A 17,837-nucleotide genomic window follows, 5' to 3' on the forward strand; every position below is an offset into this window, starting at 1 on the left:
GGAGTTTGCAAGTTCTCCCTGTGTCTGCGTGGGTTTCCTCCGGGTGCTCCGGTTTCCTCCCACAGCCAAAAGACTTGCAGGTTGATAGGTAAATTGGCCATTATAAATTGGGTGGTAGGGGAATATAGGGACAGGTGAGGATGTGGTAGGAATATGGGATCAGTGTAGGATTAGTATAAATGGGTGGTTGATGGTCGGCACAGACTCGGTGGGCCGGAGGGCCTGTTTCAGTGCTGTATCTCTAAACTAAACTAAACTAGGTTTAAATTAAGCAACTTGGTTTGTAGCATAAGAGTACATACAATTCTATATTATTAAATTATTTAATCATTGCAAGTCAAGTACAATGGTGATGTCAATACAATAGGCAATTTTAATGGAATAAATCATGCTGATCATTCTATATTTTTTATACTCTAATGCTGCAGGACAGGCTGATGTTATACAAAAAGAGTCATCTACAAAATCCCATTTTACTTCTCCCAATTTATCGATTTTTTTTAGTATAATGCACAGGTATTAGAACTTGCTAACAATGAATTGGAATCTATGAGCAAAAAATTGGATAAGGCCCATTAGTGGGCAGCGATTGTGATGCGCAATTACCTCCACCCAATTGAAGTAATGCAGGCAGCAAGAAAACGTTGTGCTACCTGCTCAGCTGCATTGCTTGTGGCATGCAGACTAACAATAAATGCACTGCTTAGCAGGGGTCTCAGGTTCATGTGAGGCTAGCATTAATCAAAGCTAGCCTGCAGTTCTTAAAGCCAGACTACACCTCTTAAAGGGGAGGTGCATACTGGCTGTAGCAGGTACTGGAAGTGGCTGTGAAAGAATTTCTCAGAAGGAAGAGAGAGAAGAAATGGATCCACAGGCCAGAGAGAGGTTCGCTGATGCAGCGCTGGTGGCCTTCGTGCAGGAGGTGGAAAGAAGGAGAGAGGTCATATTTCCACAGGCGGCCAGGAGACGGGGAGACAGTGAGATTGTGGCAATATCACTGGACTAGTAGTCCAGAGGTCCATGATAATACCATGGAAACATAGGTTCAAATCCCACCACGGCAGCTGGTGGAATTTAAATTCAATTAATTTATTTTTTTAAATCTGGAATTGAAAGGTAGTCTCAGTCATGGTGCCATGAAACTATCATCGTGTGTAGTCAGAGGTCAGTGAATGTATCTTCAAATGCTATATTGTACCCACTGCACAACAAATCTCACACACTGCTCAAAGCACCACACTTTCAACACTTACTCATCAACAGTCTCTAGCAATTAGGACTCATGCCTAGCATTCATATGCTCCAACTCATCCTCACGCACTTACCATTGCTGCAAGCCTCGCAATCAGGCACATCTTGCAGCTTCCACATACTTCCAGCTATTCAACCATGACAGGCACACTCACTGACACTCTTTCCTCTTTCTTGCAGGTCAAGGTGGCATATAACAGGAGGAAGCAGCGAAGAATTGGCTGGGGACTGGCATGGCTGCATGTCCTCACCACCTTGGAGGAGAGGGGTGCTCTGAATTATTGGCATGGCAGTCACTGAGGCCTTTGCAACTGGCATTGCTGAAACCATCCAGGATGATGATCTGTTCTTGCCTTATGTAATTTCTCAAATCCTACTTCACCCTCATCCTGCAGTCTGCAGATGGCGTAAACATGCCCCTCTTGCTTTCTACTCCACACCCCGCACTTCCTTCACCCCAACCATCCCCTTCTGCATTTATGCTTTCAGATACCCAAGAACTGTCTCCTGGCCAGCCAGTGCAGCCTGACGACAGAAAACAACAGAAGAGTACATGTCTGAGGAAGAAGCACGTCACTTGACCTGACATTCACAACTGCCAGCTCAGATACTGGCACCATGCATAGTTTTAATTGCAGTATAGGGGCGAAATCTGCATGTGGTGAGTCACCACACATGAATGGGCTACAGTCAGAGTAGGGAGAAAGGATAGCGCAGGTGCCAGTTCCTTGGACGGCGTGATCACACATGGGTTCTGCTGCGGAGGACTCAGATGAGGACTTAGATTGGGTAGCCTACAGAAAAACGCTGATGGGCATGCACAAAGAGATGCTTGGTGCATTGGGCTGCCTGGCAGGCCTGCCATTGTCAATGTCAAGGAGCATGGAGGAGTCCAGTTCCAATTTGGCTTAGGACTTTGTGCAGAGCTTGGAGTCTATCATTTCCAGAATGGAAATGGTGGTCAACTCATTGACAACACTTGCAGGCCCAACTGTGAATCAGCATCTGATGGCTGCTATCTCAGCTTCCATTGCAGAACAAGCAGATGCCACTGAATGTCTGACTGCTCAGTGAAAGCTCCAAGGTTATGAGATCTATTGCCGTGCAAGCACAGCTTGGTGACAAGCAGGCTCAGACTGTTGCCATCATGGCTGTGGCTACCAGCCTCAAAGAGGCTTTCAGGGTGTCACAATAGTCCTGCAATCTGTGCTCCAGCAGATTACTAAGTTTGCTGAGGCACCACCCCAGTGTAGGGCAGTGGCTTTGTGGAGAAAGAGCCTGCTAGCCTCTCTCAGGATGGCAACCATGCTCCCACCACTGCCAATATGCCAGTGCCCTTGCTGCTGCCTCTCAGTGAACCAACTCAGATTGCTGTCGCTCATGCTGAGGTGGTGTAGTCGGAAGCCGGGCCCTAAAGACCCAGTTCTGCTCAAGGGTATCCTCCAAGGTCATTTATAGTCTCCCCTGGTGAAAATTAGCAGCCTTCCACCAGCCATTCTGCAGCAACTAGGGTAGCACTGTGTCGGAGCACGAGGACAGGCAAAGGCACCTGCAAGACAGTCACTAAGGGAAAGCAAAACCGTGATTATCTGAGCATTGTATGGATTAATGGAGGTGTTATTGGATAAAGTTGGTATGGAATGGTTGATTTGTGGTGTCTTTTATTTCAGGATTGTGGCCAAGAGGACATTGTGATGGTCTGTGATGGAAGGATGATAAGGTGGGGAAATGTGGAGCAAGAGTGATTTGGGGATTTTTCGCATGGGAAGCGGAGCCTGATGAGACACTATTAATCTTTCATTGTCATCATCAAATCATCGTGTATTAATGACATATGTATTTCCAACTTTAAGTAGCATATAGATAATAAAGTTACTTCCAAATGTTATGGACAGGTAGGAAATGGCAGGGATGATTTCCACTTTTTACCTCTCAACTGACTGAAGACAGTGGGTAGAATTTTATGCTCTCTCCTGCATTGTGTTTGGAGCCAGGGACAGCATGAAATCGGGTGGGACCCCACCACCACCAAAATTTAGTCCAGGGCAGGAAGGCCCCCTGCCCTGCCATCAATTGAGGCACTTATCTGGGTAATTAACCCCTAATTAAGGGCTTCTTCCCACCGCAGCCACAATTACCCGTGTGGCAGCGGCCCAGTCGTTGCACGGGAAGCACAGCATGAAAACTGTGTGGGCTGCTTCCCGGCTGCGGGGGGAGGAGGAGAAGTGGGTGGGGCTGGCGGTCCCTCATTCAAAGGCACTTAGTGCCTGAATGAGGGACCTGACATCGGGAATGGGGGGCCCGCTGAGAGCTACCCCACCCCTGCTCTTGCTGCTGACACCCCCCTCCCCCGCCACCACCACAGACCCCTCCCGCCCTGGCCTACCTTGTGCCCGATTCCAACGCCACTCCTCTGTGACTGGTGGCTGCAGCTACAGCAGCAGCCACTGCCTCCGCGGTGGCGCTGCAGCTGCCGGCCTCTGATTGGCCGGCAGCTCTGCAAGGCTGGGACTTATAGCGGCGGGGTCCTAAATCGTACGGAAGGCCCACCACTGTCCAGGTCAGTGCCTGAATGTCACTAAGTTTGGCCGACTCAGAATCAGTTTCCCCTGACATCGAGACCCCTGCCACCAGCACAAAATTCCACCCAGAGTATTTGAATTAGATTTGTTTTTTAACCGTTGAGCATTTTAATAGTCAATAAACAGAAAAATGATAGATTTTCTTGTAGGTTTAAAGATAGATAAATGTTTATGAAACAAAACACGGAAATGTTTGCAACATTACCCACTCTCTCTCACACACACACGCACACACAAGAAAAGATAAAAATTAAAAGATAACATGCTCTTAGGTTTGATGGTTTTAAAAACAGTTCATTGTGAAAGCTTGCTTGTTTCCCCAGGAAGAAGATTTAAAAGCAGCATAGGCCCGTTTTTCCTTTATTCTGGTTCACTGAAGTCAGACTTTGGAAGGTTTCAGGTGGACAAATGCTTTGCTGCAGACTTCTTTAGTTAAATCTCAGTCACAGTTCAATGGCAAAAAATCCTGTTATCATTTCTCAGGTAGGGAGTTTCAAGGTCACCTTTTGTCTCTGTCTCTAGGTAGTTTAAAGATGATATCCTGGCAGGGTCCTTCTTGCTGAGATAGATCTCTCTTCCTTCTGGCTTTTTTGGCTTTCTGCATAGAAAATGTCTCTTATTAAAAACTCCTTATCAGAAACTTGTCAGGTGCCGCAAGTTTCTTTCCCATTGTGTTTTCATAAATGGTGTTTGATGGTGTGGCCATTGTTAGACAATTGGTTTGGATGTTGCCCATCTCTATGCCATCTTGATAAAGTGGTGTTTTTTCACACCCTTTATTCTGAGTTTGGGTCTGGAGACTGCATGTCTGTAAAGTCATTGTTAGCCGAACTTGTTGAACATTGAATGGGCCATTTACATTTCCAATGCTTTCTTCAACACTTGACCAGACATGACAATTGGTTCAGGGTTCCAGCAGTTACCATGTGTATTTGCAGTACAGGAGAGGTCACCTGACCTCCTACTCCATCTTGTTTTGCAACAAAAGGTGTCCGTTTTGAGTTCAATTCATCCGTTCATTTTATAGTTCATAATTTCTCCTTGCATGAGTGTGACACAAGTTATTACAATTCACTAATCACATCTTGGAGTGTTGTCAATAATTACAAACCACCCAGGATTTCCAATCATTTCCAATTCTCTACTGTTCTCTTATAATTTTTATTAGCATTATTGTTTAAAACGAAGCCTGCCTTTAAATTCTCACGAGGCTGATAATACAAATTCAAAAAAATATATTATTAAGAGTATCCGAATTAGGTGACTAAAAGCAACTAAAGGTTATGTACTTACAGCTTAGCCAAACTGGTGAGGCCCACAAATATCTCAGGACTCAGACATCCAATCCTGTTGTTTGACAGATCCCTATAAATAGAATTTTAGAACATTAGAACATTACAGCGCAGTACAGGCCCTTCGGCCCTCGATGTTGCGCCGACCATCTGACCTACACTATTCCATTTTCATCCATATGTCTATCCAATGACCACTTAAATGCCCTTAAAGTTGGCGAGTCTACTACTGTTGCAGGCAGGGCGTTCCACGCCCCTACTACTCTCTGCGTAAAGAAACTACCTCTGACATCTGTCCTATATCTTTCACCCCTCAACTTAAAGCTATGTCCCCTCGTGTTTGCCATCATCATCCGAGGAAAAAGACTCTCACTATCCACCCTATCTAACCCTCTGATTATCTTGTATGTCTCTATTAAGTCACCTCTCCTCCTCCTTCTCTCTAACGAAAACAACCCCAAGTCCCTCAGCCTTTCCTCGTAAGACCTTCCTTCCATACCAGGCAACATCCTAGTAAATCTCCTCTGCACCCTTTCCAAAGCTTCCACATCCTTCCTATAATGCGGTGACCAGAACTGCACGCAATACTCAAGGTGCGGCCTCACCAGAGTTTTGTACAGCTGCATCATGACCTCGTGGCTCCGAAACTCGATCCCCCTACTAATAAAAGCTAGCACACCATATGCCTTCTTAACAGCCCTATTAACCTGGGTAGCAACTTTCAGGGATTTATGTACCTGGACACCAAGATCTCTCTGCTCATCTACACTACCAAGAATCTTCCCATTAGCCCAGTACTCTGCATTGCTGTTACTCCTTCCAAAGTGAATCACCTCACACTTCTCCGCATTAAACTCCATTTGCCATCTCACAGCCCAGCTCTGCAGCCTATCTATGTCCCTCTGTACCCTACAACACCCTTCGACACTATCCACAACTCCACCGACCTTCGTGTCATCCGCAAATTTACTAACCCACCCTTCTACACCCTCATCCAGGTCATTTATAAAAATGACAAACAGCAGTGGCCCCAAAACAGAACCTTGCGGTACACCACTAGTAACTAAACTCCAGGATGAACATTTGCCATCAACCACCACCCTCTGTCTTCTTTCAGCTAGCCAATTTCTGATCCAAAGCTCTAAATCACCTTCAACCCCATACTTCCGTATTTTCAGCAATAGCCTACCGTGGGGAACCTTATCAAACGCCTTACTGAAATCCATATACACCACATCCACGGCTTTACCCTCATCCACCTGTTTGGTCACCTTCTCGTAAAACTCAATAAGGTTTGTGAGGCACGACCTACCTTTCACAAAACCGTGCTGACTATCGCAAATGAACTTATTCTTTTCAAGATGATTATAAATCCTATCTCTTATAACCCTTTCCAACATTTTACCCACAACCGAAGTAAGGCTCACAGGTCTATAATTACCAGGGCTGTCTCTACTCCCCTTCTTGAACAAGGGGACAACATTTGCTATCCTCCAGTCCTCCGGCACTACTCCTGTCGACAATGACGACATAAAGATCAACAACAACGGCTCTGCAATCTCCTCCCTGGCTTCCCAGAGAATGCAAAATAATTCCATTGTAAAATTTAACTATGGGCTGAAATGAGTCAGAGGCTGAATGAAACAAATGATGTGATACTGAGCATTATAAATCAGGAAGATCTGAGGCAACATCCTTGGTCTAATCCAATTTGTTTGATTTCAGACAGTTTGTAATGAAGGTACAATACCTCGCTTCTGTGTCCCTGGCTAAGCAAAGTGGAAAGTCAGCCAAGGATTATATCCCTCAGCATTTTTCAGTGGCCAGTTGTGGAGTGTATGCCCTCAACAACCAACACCAGGGATGGTTGAGTCAATCCTGACCACAAGTAGCTGAAGCCAATTTTGCAATCTGCCGCTCTGGAAACTAGAGGGGGCCGTGTGGAGCAAGTTTGAGCTATCAGCTGCCACCATGACGGGAACCAAAATTAAATGGTAACAAGGTGCAGGGTTGGTGGAGAAAAAGGCAAAGGTGTCTTAGAAGAGGTAACATGAAAAAGATAAAGAGATGGATTTACAAAAAATGAACAAAGTTAGGGCACTCGATCAGTTTAGGTGCACATATGCACTCATACACATATTTAATCAGTAGTGTAGTGACACAACATTGAACTAGGACACATGCACAAAACCATTGGGACAGTTTCTGTTCTTCATGCAATGATGAGTAGGGATTTATTTATGTTGTTATTTTTCTCCTAATTTTACTACTCCACCTTCTCACAGCCCACCTTCCCTCATCCTCCAATCTCTTGTGATTTATAAGCTGCAGATGATCTAATCATGCGCCTCTTGCGCCCCTTCTCTGACCCTAACCCTACCCTTCAACCCTTTATCCTTTCAGATACGCAAGAACAGCCACCTGGTCAAGAACGGGTGCAGGAGCCTGAAGTGCAAAAGGAACAAGCGACTGAAGAAGAAACAGTCACTCAATCTCACGCTTGCAGCCGCCAACTCAGATACTGGCATTGGACAAACTTTGGAGGGTAGCACAGAGATGGGGTTTGCAAGTGGTGAGTCACCGAGCTTGAGTGGGCTGCAATCAGGCAAGAGGGACAGGACAGAGTATGTACCTGCTCCCGAGGTCGAGCTTGCACACGAGTTCTGCTATGGAGGCCTCAGATGTGGACTTTGATGGGGTGACATACAGAAAAAGACTGATGGACATGCATACAGAAGTACTCAGAGCATTGGGAGGCCTGCTAGAAAGCCTGATGTCACTGTCAAGGAACGTGGAGCAGTCCGGCGCAAACTTGGCACAGGGCTTTGCACAGAACTTGGAGCCCATCCTTTACAGCATGCAAATGGTAGCCAATCCAAGAGAACACTTACGGATCCAACCATGATGCAGCACCAGATGATCAATATCTCGACTTCCATTGCAGCACACGCAGAAACCACCCAATGTCTGAGTGATGCAATGGAAGCTCAGACTAAGGGCATGAAATCTTAGCTTGGTGCCGTGCCAGGTTCAGACTGCTGCCATCATGGCTGCGGATACCAGTGCTCAAAGGGGCTTTCATGGTCTCCCAGTAGTCCAGCAATCTGTGCTCCAGCAGATGACTACATTAGCTGATGCACTACCCCAGTGGAGTGGCAATGACACAGTGGAGCGCCAACCTGCTGTCCTCTCTCAAGATGACAGAATTTGTGCTACCACCACTGCCACTCTGCCAGTGCCCCTACTGTTGCATTCTCAGCCAGCCAGTCCAGACTACTGCCGCCCATGCCAAGTTGGTGCAGTCCAAAGCCAAGCCTTTGACGACCAGAGCTGCTTCAGGGTATCCTTCAAGGCCATCTGCAGTCTCCCCACTGAAAGTCAGCAGCCCTCCTCCAGCCATGCTGCAGCCACTGGGGTAGCACTGCATAGGAGCACTAAGACATCCACAAGACAGGCACTAAGGGAATGCACAGGTGTGAATTGTTGACTTTTCCATGGCATGTTGGATAAGTTGGTATGGAATGGTTGTTTTATGGTAGCTTTTTCCTCAATATTATAGTCAAGAGGACACTGTGATGACCTGTAACAGAGAGATAGGTAAAGCACAGATGAAGCATAGACTGTTTTTGGCTTAGCTTGAGGTAAGAGAAGTGCTCCCAGAATGCCCTAGGTGGATAAAGCCTCCAGCTGAGAGCCCTTCTCCCCCTCCTCCTTCTGTGAGCAGCTTGTCTTCTTCTTTTCTGCCTCTGTTCCATCACCCTCTCATGCTGCAGCCCATGGGGAATTGCAACTATAGCACCCATGACTGGGAGCAAGTGGTCTGACCAGAGCCCCTGCAATCACAACCACAACTGACTCCACTTGAAGCAGCATTCTCTTAACCTCACACAGCTGAACATGCGTTCAACAGCAGGAAGAACCCTCCATGAATGCTATTTAAAGGGGTCATGGAATGACCTCCCAACAGACTTCACCAACTTAACCAACTCTTCAAAACTGCCAAGCACTTCCACAAACTCAGGCAGAGCCAGTAAAAATTAATCAGCAATTAACCTGCAAGTTGTTGATGACCCCTTTAAATAGCATTCATGGAGGGTTCTTCCTGCTGTTGAACGCATGTTCAGCTGTGTGAGGTTAAGAGAATGCATTAGCTGGAGCGACGAGGGTGAAAACGGCAGCACTGGTGTCAAATCAGTGTCACACGCTGACTGACTCTGCATAATTCCAGTGCACGCTTCTAACGCACACACCAATACCTTCACCATGATGGTGTTCTGCACAAGTCGCACGAAAAGTGTGTGCATGCCATGTGGACACCAGTTTGATACCAAAACATAACCCATAGCACCAAAGCTACAGGAAATATGGACCCCAGTTTTGTGGTCATCTTCTTTACATCTATCATATCAAACCCATTAATAATCTTGAAGACCTCCACCAGATCCCTCCTCAGTCTTCTGGAGAAAAGAGCCCAGCCTGTTGAATCTTTTCTGGTGGGTATAAACTCTCAGTTCTGGCATTATCAGAGTTTTATCTCCAGTGCCTCGATATCCTTGAAATAATATGGAGACCAGAACTATTCACAGTATTCCAAATGTGGGCTAACCAAAGTTCCATACAAGTTGAACATAACTTCTATGGGCTGGGATTTTCTAGCCCCTTTGCGGATGGCCTTGGAGGCGGGGTGGGTCGAAGTGGGGGGGGGGATGTTGTTGGTGGGTAAAATCACATGGGTTCTGACATCATCATGCCAGATCCAGATTCTATGAGGGGTGGATGGTAAATCTAGTGGGAATAGTGCGCAGTTCCGAAATAAAGGTACTTAAGGCAATTAAAGTAGCAATTAACCGATACTTTCCAGGCCCATTCTAATTTTCCATAAAGTGCACGGGGCCATGGGGTGTCAAAGCCTTTGCAGGTATATCAGGGCAGCAACGAGGCGGCAGGTCAGGTTATTGCTGCAGTAACATTCACGCCACACAAGAGAGAATCTAACCATCTCCCCTTGACGTTCAATGGCATTACCTTCGCTGAATCCCCCACATTAAACATCCTGGGGGTTACCATTGACCAGAAACTGAACTGGACCAGCCACATAAATGCTGTGATTACAAGAGCAGGTCAAAGGCTGGGAATTCTGCAGCGAGTAACTCATCTCCTGTCTCCCCAATGCCTGTCCACCATCTATAAGGCACAGGTCAGGAGTGTGATGGACTACTCTCCACTTGCCTGGATGGTTGCAGGTCCAACAGCACTCAAGAAACTCAACACCATCCAGGAAAAAGCAGCCCGCTTGATTGGCACCCCATCCACCACTTTCAACATTCACGCCCTCCACCACCGACGCACAGTGGCAGCAGTGTAAACCATTTACAAAGAGGCGCTGCAGCAACTCACCAAGGCTCCTTCGACAGTACCTTCCAAACCCGCGACCTCTACCACCTAGAAGAAAAAGGAGGGAACCATTCTGGGGTTGGAGGTGGGCATTTTTACAGCGGCTGTGGCGTCAGCTGACACTGATGGATGTGCTGGTACCATCTTTGAAGGAATACAGCACTGGAATACAGCTAAGGCCCTCCTTGAGTGAAGCCAGCCTTTCCTGAAGATGCAGTCAACAGTGCAGGCCTGCTGGAGGGCCAAGCCTTTGAGTGGACGATACCCACGGCAGGTGGGGACTCCCAGGCCAGAATTTAACATGACAAGGCAGGGACATGGTCCAGGAATCGGAAGCAGTGCTGAAGGCACTCCTGTTCTGGGTTCAACTGCCACCATGATCGAGTGCTAGGTATCCAATTAGCGTCTCGCTGGCGGACCTTTGAACAGAAAAGGCGCACGTGGGCAGGAAGGTCTGCGTTGGCGGTAGTGAGACAAGAGCCGGAAGAAGGTGCTGACAGTCATTTAAAAGGGCTGTCAGCACCTTTAGTGGCTCTGAGAATGCTGCATGCTTCTCAGAGTACAGTGAGAGGAGCAGGAAAGACATTGCTGACATATATAGCAGGCTGAGGGGAACAGGAGCTGTCCTCTGACCGTAAAGGGTGACCCACCAGACCTTCACAGATACCAACCTGAGACCTTGGAGGACCAGTACCTGCTTGCGGCAATGACAGAGAGAACCAATCGGATGGCCCTACAGTTCACTGATGACTCCCTGTATGTCCACCTCCAGGTGGCTGAGGCAAGGCAGGAGATCCTCTTCCCACCAGACAGCAGGAGGAGACCTCCCCAGATCAGCAGGAAGGCCTGGAGTTGCAGAGGAGGTCAGCAGCCATGAGATTATGAGGAGGACATAGATCCAGAGCCGCAAGTGGGTCAATGACCATCTCCGCTCTGTCAAGGTGAGTGGCATGTCTCAGTCCTCGCTGCTTTGTACACAGATGGGTGAGTAGCAGGTTTTGATGCTGCTAAGTGGAAGCCCTCCATCTGGAGCGAATGGCTGCAGCTCTGTCACAGGGCATATGCTGGGCACATCTGACCCGCACGAGGGTCCAGAAGCGTACCAACCTTACATTTGAATGGCCATGGTCCCACAGGCAGCATTCAGCAAGAGGGATGAGTGGGTGCTCCTTCAAGTCAAGTAACTGAAATGATTGTCATGTGTCTCCACAGGAGAAGAAGGCCCAGAATGCCGGTGGCAGTGTGCCAACCATTGTCCTTCTCACTACTGTGAAGGAGGAGGCATTGCTACTTGCTGGTGAGGAAGGAGGCAAGTCAGTTGCTGATGGAGAGGCTGGAGCATCTGGCCAGGAGGGTGAGTTCCCCAGAGTGCGGACACAGGGCAGGGGGGTGGGGGACTTCAAACAATGAAGGTTGTTTGCGCGTTCAAATTCACAGACATGTGGCCAGACTGCAGTCTGCATTCATAACAATGTAGACGAACTGATAGCGCAGATTGAAGTAAATAAATATGATCTGATAGCCATTACGGGGACGTGGCTCCAGAACGACAAGGATTGGGTCCTGAATATTGATGGGCATATGACATTCAAGAAGAATAGGAAGCTAGGTAAAGGAGGAGGGGTAGCACTGTTAAGCAAAGATGGCATTGATGCAATAGTTAGAGATGACCTTGGTTCAGGAGATCAGGATGTAGAATCTGTTTGGGTGGAGATGAGGAATAGTAGGGGAAAGAAGTGACTAGTGAAAGTGGTCTACAAGCCCCCAAACAGTAATCACAATGTAGGACGAAGTATACAAGAAGAAATATTGGGTGCTTGTGATAAAGGGATGGCAATAATCATGGGTAATTTTAATCTACAGAGACTGGAAAAATCAGATTGGCAATAGTAGCCTAAATGAGGAGTTCATAGGATGCTTTCAAGATAATTTCTTACAGCAGCACATTCTGGAACCTGCCAGAAAGCAAGTTATATAAGACTTGGTATTGTGTAATGTGACAGGATTAATTAATGACCTCACAGTAAAGGCACCTCTAGGTAGCAGCGACCACAACATGATTGAATTTTACATCCAGTTTGAAAGAGCAAAGAGTGAGTCTAAAACTAGTATTTTAAACTCGAATAAGGGCATCTACGTGGACATGAAAGCTGAGCTAGCTGAAGTGAACTCGATCACTAGGCTAGGAGATAGATCAATAGAGAAGCAGTTGCAAACATTCAAGGGGCTATTTCAGGATACTCAGAATAAGTATATTCCTACTATAAAGAACAATTCTAAGGGGAGGGCCCACCATCCGTGGTTAACTAAATAAGTTAAGGAAAGCATCCATCTTAAGGAAAAGGCATATAATTGCGCAAAGATGAGTGGCAGTTCAATGATTGGTCAGAATATAAAGAATGGCAGAGACTGACTAAAAGGTTAATCAGGAGAAAGAAATTAGAGTATGAGAGGAAGCTAGCTAGAAATGTAAAAATGGATAGCAAAAGTTTCTACAGGTATTTAAAAAGGAAAAGAGTATGTAAAGTGAGTGTTGGTCCTCTAGAGAGTGAAAATGGGGAGTTAATAGTAGATAATAAGGAAATGGCAGATGCAATTAACAAATATTTTGCTTCTGTCTTCACTACAGAGGATACAAAAAACATTCCAGTAATAGCTGTAAATCAGGAGGTGAAAGGAAGAGAGGAACTTGGTGAAATTACAATCACCAGGGAAGTGGTACTGAGCAAACTGATGGAACTGTGGGCTGACAAGTCCCCGGGTCCTGATGGACCTCATCCTAGGGTCTTAAAAGAGGTGACTAATGAGGTAGTAGATGCATTGGTGTTAATTTTTCAAAATTCACTAGATTCTGGTAAAGTTCCATCAGACTGGAAAGTAATAACTATAACCTCTCTATTCAAGAATGGGGGCGGGGGGATGGGGGGGGTGGTGGACTCAGTAAATAGGTAACAATAGGCTATTTAGCTTGACTTCTATCATGGGGAAGGTGTTTGAATCGATCATTAAGGAGGTTGTAGCTGGGGACTTCAAAAAACTCAAGGTATTGGGAATAATCAACATGATTGTGTGAAAGGGAGATCATGTTTAACCAGTTTGTTCGAGTTCTTTGAAGGAGTGACATGTGCTGTAGATAAAGGGGAGCCCGTTGACGTACTGTACTTGGATTTCCAAAAGGCATTTGACAAGGTGCCACATAAAAGGGTTATTGCGCAAAGTTGGAGCTCTTTGTGTAGGGGGTAACATATTAGCATGTATAGAAGATTGTTTGGCAAAAAGCAGAAAGTATGCATAAATGGATCCTTTTCTGATTGGCAGGATATGAGGCGTCCCACAGGGGTCTAAGCTGGGACCTCAACTTTTTAAAATTTATATCAATGACTTAGATGAGGAGAGCAATGGCATGGTAGCTAAATTTGCAGATGACACAAAGATAGGTAGGAAAGTGAGTTGTGAAGAGGGCATAAGGAGGTTGCAGACCAATATAGATAGGGTGAGTGGGCAAAAATCTGGCAGATGGAGTACAATGTGGGAAAATGTGAAGTTGTTCACTTTGGCAGGAAGAATTAAAAAGAGTATTACTTAAACGGAGAATGACTGCAGAATTCTGAAGTGCAGATGGATCTAGGTATTCTCGTGCAGGAGTCACAAAAAGTTAGTATGCAGGTACAGCAGGTAATAAAGAAGGCTAATGGAATGCTATCCTTTATTACGAGAGGTATTGAAAATAAAAGTAAGGATTTGAGACTTCAGTTATAAAGGGTATTAGTGAGACAACATCTCGAATACTGTGTGCAGTTTTGGTTTCCTTATTTAAGAAAGGATGTGAATGCATTGGAGGCAGTTCAGAGCAGGTTTGTAGCGGTCTGTGCTGGAGCCTCAACTTTTTACAATTTATAGCAATGACTTAGATGAAGAGAGCGATGGCATGGTAGCTAAATTTGCAGATGGCACAAAGGTAGGTAGGAAAGTATGTTGTGAAGAGGACATAAGGAGCTTGCAGACTATTATAGATAGGTTGAGTGAGTGGGCAAAGATCTGACAGATGGAGTATAATGTGGGAAAATGTGAAGTTGTTCACTTTGGCAGGAAGAATAAAATAGCAGAGTGTTACTTAAACGGAGAATGACTGCAGAACACTGAGGTGCAGAGGGATCTAGGTGTTCTAGTGCAGGAGTCACAAAAAGTTAGTATGCAGGTACAGCAAGTAATAAAGAAGGCTAATGGAATGCTATCCTTTATTACGAGAGGAATTGAAAATAAAAGAAAGGATGTTATGCTTCAGTTATACAGGGCATTGGTGAGACCACATCTTGAATACTATGTGCAGTTTTGGTTTCCTTATTTAAGGAAGGATGTGAATGCATTGGAGGCAGTTCAGAGCAGGTTTACTAGATTGATACCAGGAATGAGCGGGTTGTCTTATGAGGAAAGGTTGGACAGACTGGACTTGTTTTCACTGGGGTTTAGAAGAGTGAGGGGAAACTTGATTGAAGTATACTGCATCCGCAGTATTTTGCTTTTATTTTAGTGTTTAATTCACTGCCACTTCTCTTCCAGGAATGCCTACCTTGAAGAAGTTCTGCTCTTCTCTCCGACGGGATTTTCGTTTGTCTCTTTTATAATCTGTGACTTTTCTAATATTTGTCAGTTCCGAAGAAGGGTCACTGACCCGAAACGTTAATTCTGCTTCTCTTTCCACAGATGCTGCCAGACCTGCTGAGTGAATCCAGCATTTCTTGTTTTTGTTTCAGATTTCCAGCATCCGCAGTATTTTGCTTTTATTTTAGTGTTTAATTCACTGCCACTTCTCTTCCAGGAATGCCTACCTTGAAGAAGTTCTGCTCTTCTCTCTGACGGGATTTTCGTTTGTCTCTTTTTTAATCTGTGACTTTTCAAATATTTGTCAGTTCCGAAGAAGGGTTGCTGACCCGAAACGTTAACTCTGCTTCTCTTTCCACAGATGCTGCCAGACCTGCTGAGTGAATCCAGCATTTCTTGTTTTTGTTGTTGAAGTATATAAGATCCTGAACGGTCTTGACAAGGTGGATGTGGAAAGGATGTTTCCTGTTGTGGGGGTCAGTCCAGAACTAAGGGGCACTGTTTTAAAATTAGGGGTCGCCCTTTAAGGATAGAAATGAGATGAGGAGAATTTTTTTCTCTGAGTGTTGTGCGACTTTGGAACTCTCTGCCTCAGAAGTGGTGGAGGCAGGGTCATTGAATATTTTTAAGGTGGAGGTAGATAGATTCTTGTTAGGCAAGGGAATCAAAAGTTATCGAGGGTAGATGGGAGTGTGGAATTTGAACCACAAACAGATCAGCCATGATCTTATTGAATGGCGGAGCAGGTTTGAGGGGCTGAGTGGCCTACTTCTGCTCCTAATTCGTATGTTCGTAGGTCCTTCAATCTAGAGTGTCGCACAAACCTGATCATTCCATTTTCTACTGCAGATGAATCACAACTGCTGTCAGGCGATGTATCCAGGGGACATCCGACCATCTCTGAGGAGGAGGAGGGGACCTCAGAGGGTGCAGCGACACATCCTTTCTCCGCATCAAGCACCAGCTCAAATACAGTCACCTCAGTTGGGCTAATAGCGCATTCAGATTCGTGGTCATAACCTGGTGCTCGCACCGCACAAGTGCCGGACCAGCTTCCATAAGCAGTTTTGGCCAATGCCTCTGACACTCAGAGGACTGTGGGAGGCCAGGCCAGTGCTGAGGACCATGCTGATGATGAGCCTCTGAGGTCATCCATTCGGCGGCAAATGCTGCAGGTGCAGTGTGAAATGCATGAAGATCTGGTGGAGTTACCCGAGACTATGCGTGCTCTGGCTCGGCCTTTGGAGGAGTCCTTCCAGGCCAGGAGCTCTGTACAGTCCCTGTTATCTGAGCGACTGGCTTCCTCCATGGCCACCCGGTTCCTGCCAGAGATGCACAGAGACTTGTACACCATCGCAGTGTCAGTGAACTCAATGTATCAATGGCAATGCGAGAGGGGTCTCCTCCAGGTGACCATCCCCCTCAGGTCAGCAGGGAGGCCCAAATGAACCACGTGATGACAGAGGAGCAGCAGGAGTCTGCATTTGGGGGCTTATCTCAGGGCGCTTCTGATGTGGACAGCAGCTTCTTAGCCCCTCTGCCAGTGACACGAGCACTTCAGAATGCCAGGGTGACAGAGGATGGTCCTGAGACTGCTCAGGATCACCTCAACATGCCGGGGCCCTCATGGCCTCAGGCTGCCACAGGACGTCCGCCAAGGTCATCCCAAGCTATGGGCAGCCTGATCAGCCACCTGCCTCTGCCGTAGCTGGCAGCAAAGGGGGATCGACATGCGTGAGCACTCGGAAACGATTTAAGAAATCACAGTAACTACACTTAGGTTTCATTGGTGTGATTTTGATACATGTTAATTTTTGTGCAACTTTCTGCAAACTTTATTCAAGTTCTCCTTTTGCTTACTTATATCTCAAGTAACTGATGATGTATGAGGTGGACTTTTTCTTCTGCATGAGATGGAGATTTGGGGAAGGTGCACCAATGGACCATGGTGTGTTAGAGGGAAAGGTGGACCATATCAGCTGCGATTAGCACTTGCAGGTGAGTGCTTTTGGGGTTCCAGCAGATGTGAATGCCTGAAGTTAGATTGACATGTCAGTCGCTGGCAGATTGCATGGTGCATGAACCTCTGGTCAGGAGAAATGCCTGAGTATTATAGTCTCCCCAGCACCCACAAACCTCCAACTGCTTCCCCCAGATGTCCAGGTGGCTGCGCCCCCTCCTCCTACTCAAACGCTTCACCCTCCTCATCTGAGGATGCCTCGTGCTGAACAATTTCCTTAGCATCCAGGCCTCCTCCCTCTGCAGTGCCAGGTTATGTGAGGTGCAGCAGACAATCACAATGTGAAATACCTTTGCTGGCAAATATTGAAGGGCACTACCTGAGCGATCCAGGTACCTAAATCTCATCTTCAGAAGGCTGATAGTCTGTTCAATGGTGACTACGATCGTCACATGGCTCGCATTGTACCGTTCCTCTGCTTCATTCTGGGTCTTCACAGGTGTCATCAGCCATATCTTCAGCAGGTAATCCCTGTTACCAACTATCCATCCTTGTAGGCACTCGGGGGTTGAAAAGCATTGGCACCTGAGTGTTCCAGAGAATGAATACGTCGTGACTGCTTCCTGGATAACAAGCACACAGCTGCAATATACTTTTATAGTGATCACAGACAAGTTGCACATTCATCGAGTGAAATCCCTTTCCATTAATGAGGGCCCCTGGCTGACCTGCAGGAGCTCTGATGGTCACATGTGT

General features: G+C 46.4%; 1 protein-coding gene across 4 annotated transcripts in view; it reads right to left on the reverse strand.

Moving 5' to 3' along the window:
* Positions 1 to 17,837, reverse strand: part of LOC137380600 (adhesion G protein-coupled receptor A3) — a 582,693-nt gene that overhangs the window by 323,701 nt on the left and 241,155 nt on the right. For all 4 annotated transcript variants that reach the window (XM_068052667.1, XM_068052666.1, XM_068052668.1 and 1 more), the window contains one exon: positions 5,127 to 5,198. In XM_068052667.1, coding sequence (XP_067908768.1) covers positions 5,127 to 5,198 — 72 coding nt within the window. The remainder of the gene's footprint in view (positions 1 to 5,126; positions 5,199 to 17,837) is intronic.

The sequence above is a fragment of the Heterodontus francisci genome, chromosome 20, assembly GCF_036365525.1.
Source record: "Heterodontus francisci isolate sHetFra1 chromosome 20, sHetFra1.hap1, whole genome shotgun sequence".
NCBI lineage: Eukaryota > Metazoa > Chordata > Chondrichthyes > Heterodontiformes > Heterodontidae > Heterodontus > Heterodontus francisci.